This window comes from Egretta garzetta, unplaced genomic scaffold, assembly GCF_000687185.1.
Source record: "Egretta garzetta isolate BGI_Z169 unplaced genomic scaffold, ASM68718v1 scaffold256, whole genome shotgun sequence".
In the NCBI taxonomy this organism is placed as follows: Eukaryota; Metazoa; Chordata; class Aves; order Pelecaniformes; family Ardeidae; genus Egretta; species Egretta garzetta.
Genome location: NW_009260073.1, coordinates 2315759 through 2317225, shown reverse-complemented (window position 1 = coordinate 2317225; position 1467 = coordinate 2315759). Strand labels below are relative to the sequence as shown.

Below are 1467 nucleotides of genomic sequence, written 5' to 3'. Positions count from 1 at the left end.
TAAATAGAAATCCAGTTGTTAAGGAAAACTCAGAGCCTTGCCCTTACTTAACACAAGCCTGGACATCACGCTGTGAAGGGCTTTGTGCGAGGCAGCTTTTGTTTTTTCCTCTCTTTCTCCCAAACGGGCGATATTAGTTACTTCTGATTTCCAATAAGAACGAGCAGATTGTATTAATGCCAGCACAAAAATGCAGAGGTCTTGCACATTTTTAAAATTGCACTTTCCAGTATAATTTTTTAAATAAGATACTTGTTGGTTTTTTTTCTTTAAAAAAAAAAAACAAACCCTAAGTTCTTTATTCTTTAAATATTGAATATATTTTTCAAAATATATTGTTAAAACTTTCCCTAGCTGCTCAGGTGTGCTTTTTAATATATAGCTGATATATTATTAAAGGCACTACAAAATAGACATCTCTGGAGTGCAGAAGTTACTAAAAAATAACCTTCATACCACAAATATATTGAAAATATAACTGCTAAAAAAAAAAAAAAAGACCCTCTGCAACCCCACTAGGATGCATATAAATGTACATCAGCGGTGGGCTGGGTGCATCGAGGTCCTTTAGAAATGTATGAATACAGGCACGTTAAATTTTAAAAATAGCCTAAAAAAGTTAGTGAAAACTTCAAGCGTAGAAAATATTTCAAACACGTTTTTCTATGACATTCTTCACTTTCTGCATCAGTTTACTGAGCCCAAATGTTTATTCTTTTGCAGCCGGTTCTTTCTTCATAAATAGTAAAGTGTTCCTTCAGTGTGTGTGTTTCTCCATCACCCTCCTCTGCTGACAGTCTCAGTACGTCTGGTAGACATCGTGGATGGGGACCTGGATGGCCGCAGCCGGGAACGCCGGGGGGATGTAGCTGGCATATCCCCCATAGGCAGCAGCGGCGGCAGCGGCAGCAGCGTTCTTCTGTAGCGTGGCTATCGTTGCCGTCGTCGCGGCAGGCGCCGCAAATGGCACATAACTTGTCCCATAAATCCCGGCGGCGGGGATCCGCTGCACGTTGGGAGCCATGGTGTAGACTGGCGTGATGGGGCGGCCCTGGAAGGAAAGCACTGGGTTCAGACCTCAAAAAAAGTGCTTAAATTGCTGTAATATCCCGTTTCCACACCCTGAACTGCAAACCCCCTAGAAGGGAAGGTGGTAAGAGGAGGGTAGGCAGTGCGTGCCCTGTTGAATGAGAGTTATGCCATCATGGGGGGCCGTTCCCTCCCTACCAGATTTGGGTCCCCCATAGGGGGAGAGCATCTGTCCAAAGTACAGATGTCTAAGACAGGTCAGCTGAACGGCAGGGCTGTTGGGCGCTGTAACATCCTCGACAGCATCTCCTGAACGGGAGCAGGGCAAGAGGCCAAGATTTCCCCCCACCCTGGGAGGGCAGAGCAGGACGTATGGGAAGCAGGATGTATGGGAAGTGAGACTTACATGCTGAACTCACCTGGAAGGGGGGGGGTGGA

At 45.3% G+C, this 1467-nt stretch overlaps 1 protein-coding gene across 1 annotated transcript in view; it reads right to left on the bottom strand.

Moving 5' to 3' along the window:
* Positions 1 to 267: 267 nt before the first annotated feature.
* RBM47 (RNA binding motif protein 47) overlaps positions 268 to 1467 on the bottom strand; it is an 84278-nt gene continuing 83078 nt past the window's right edge. The window contains exon 7 of the mRNA XM_035896736.1: positions 268 to 1051. Within this exon, the coding sequence (XP_035752629.1) occupies positions 800 to 1051 (252 nt within the window). The 3' untranslated portion in view covers positions 268 to 799. The remainder of the gene's footprint in view (positions 1052 to 1467) is intronic.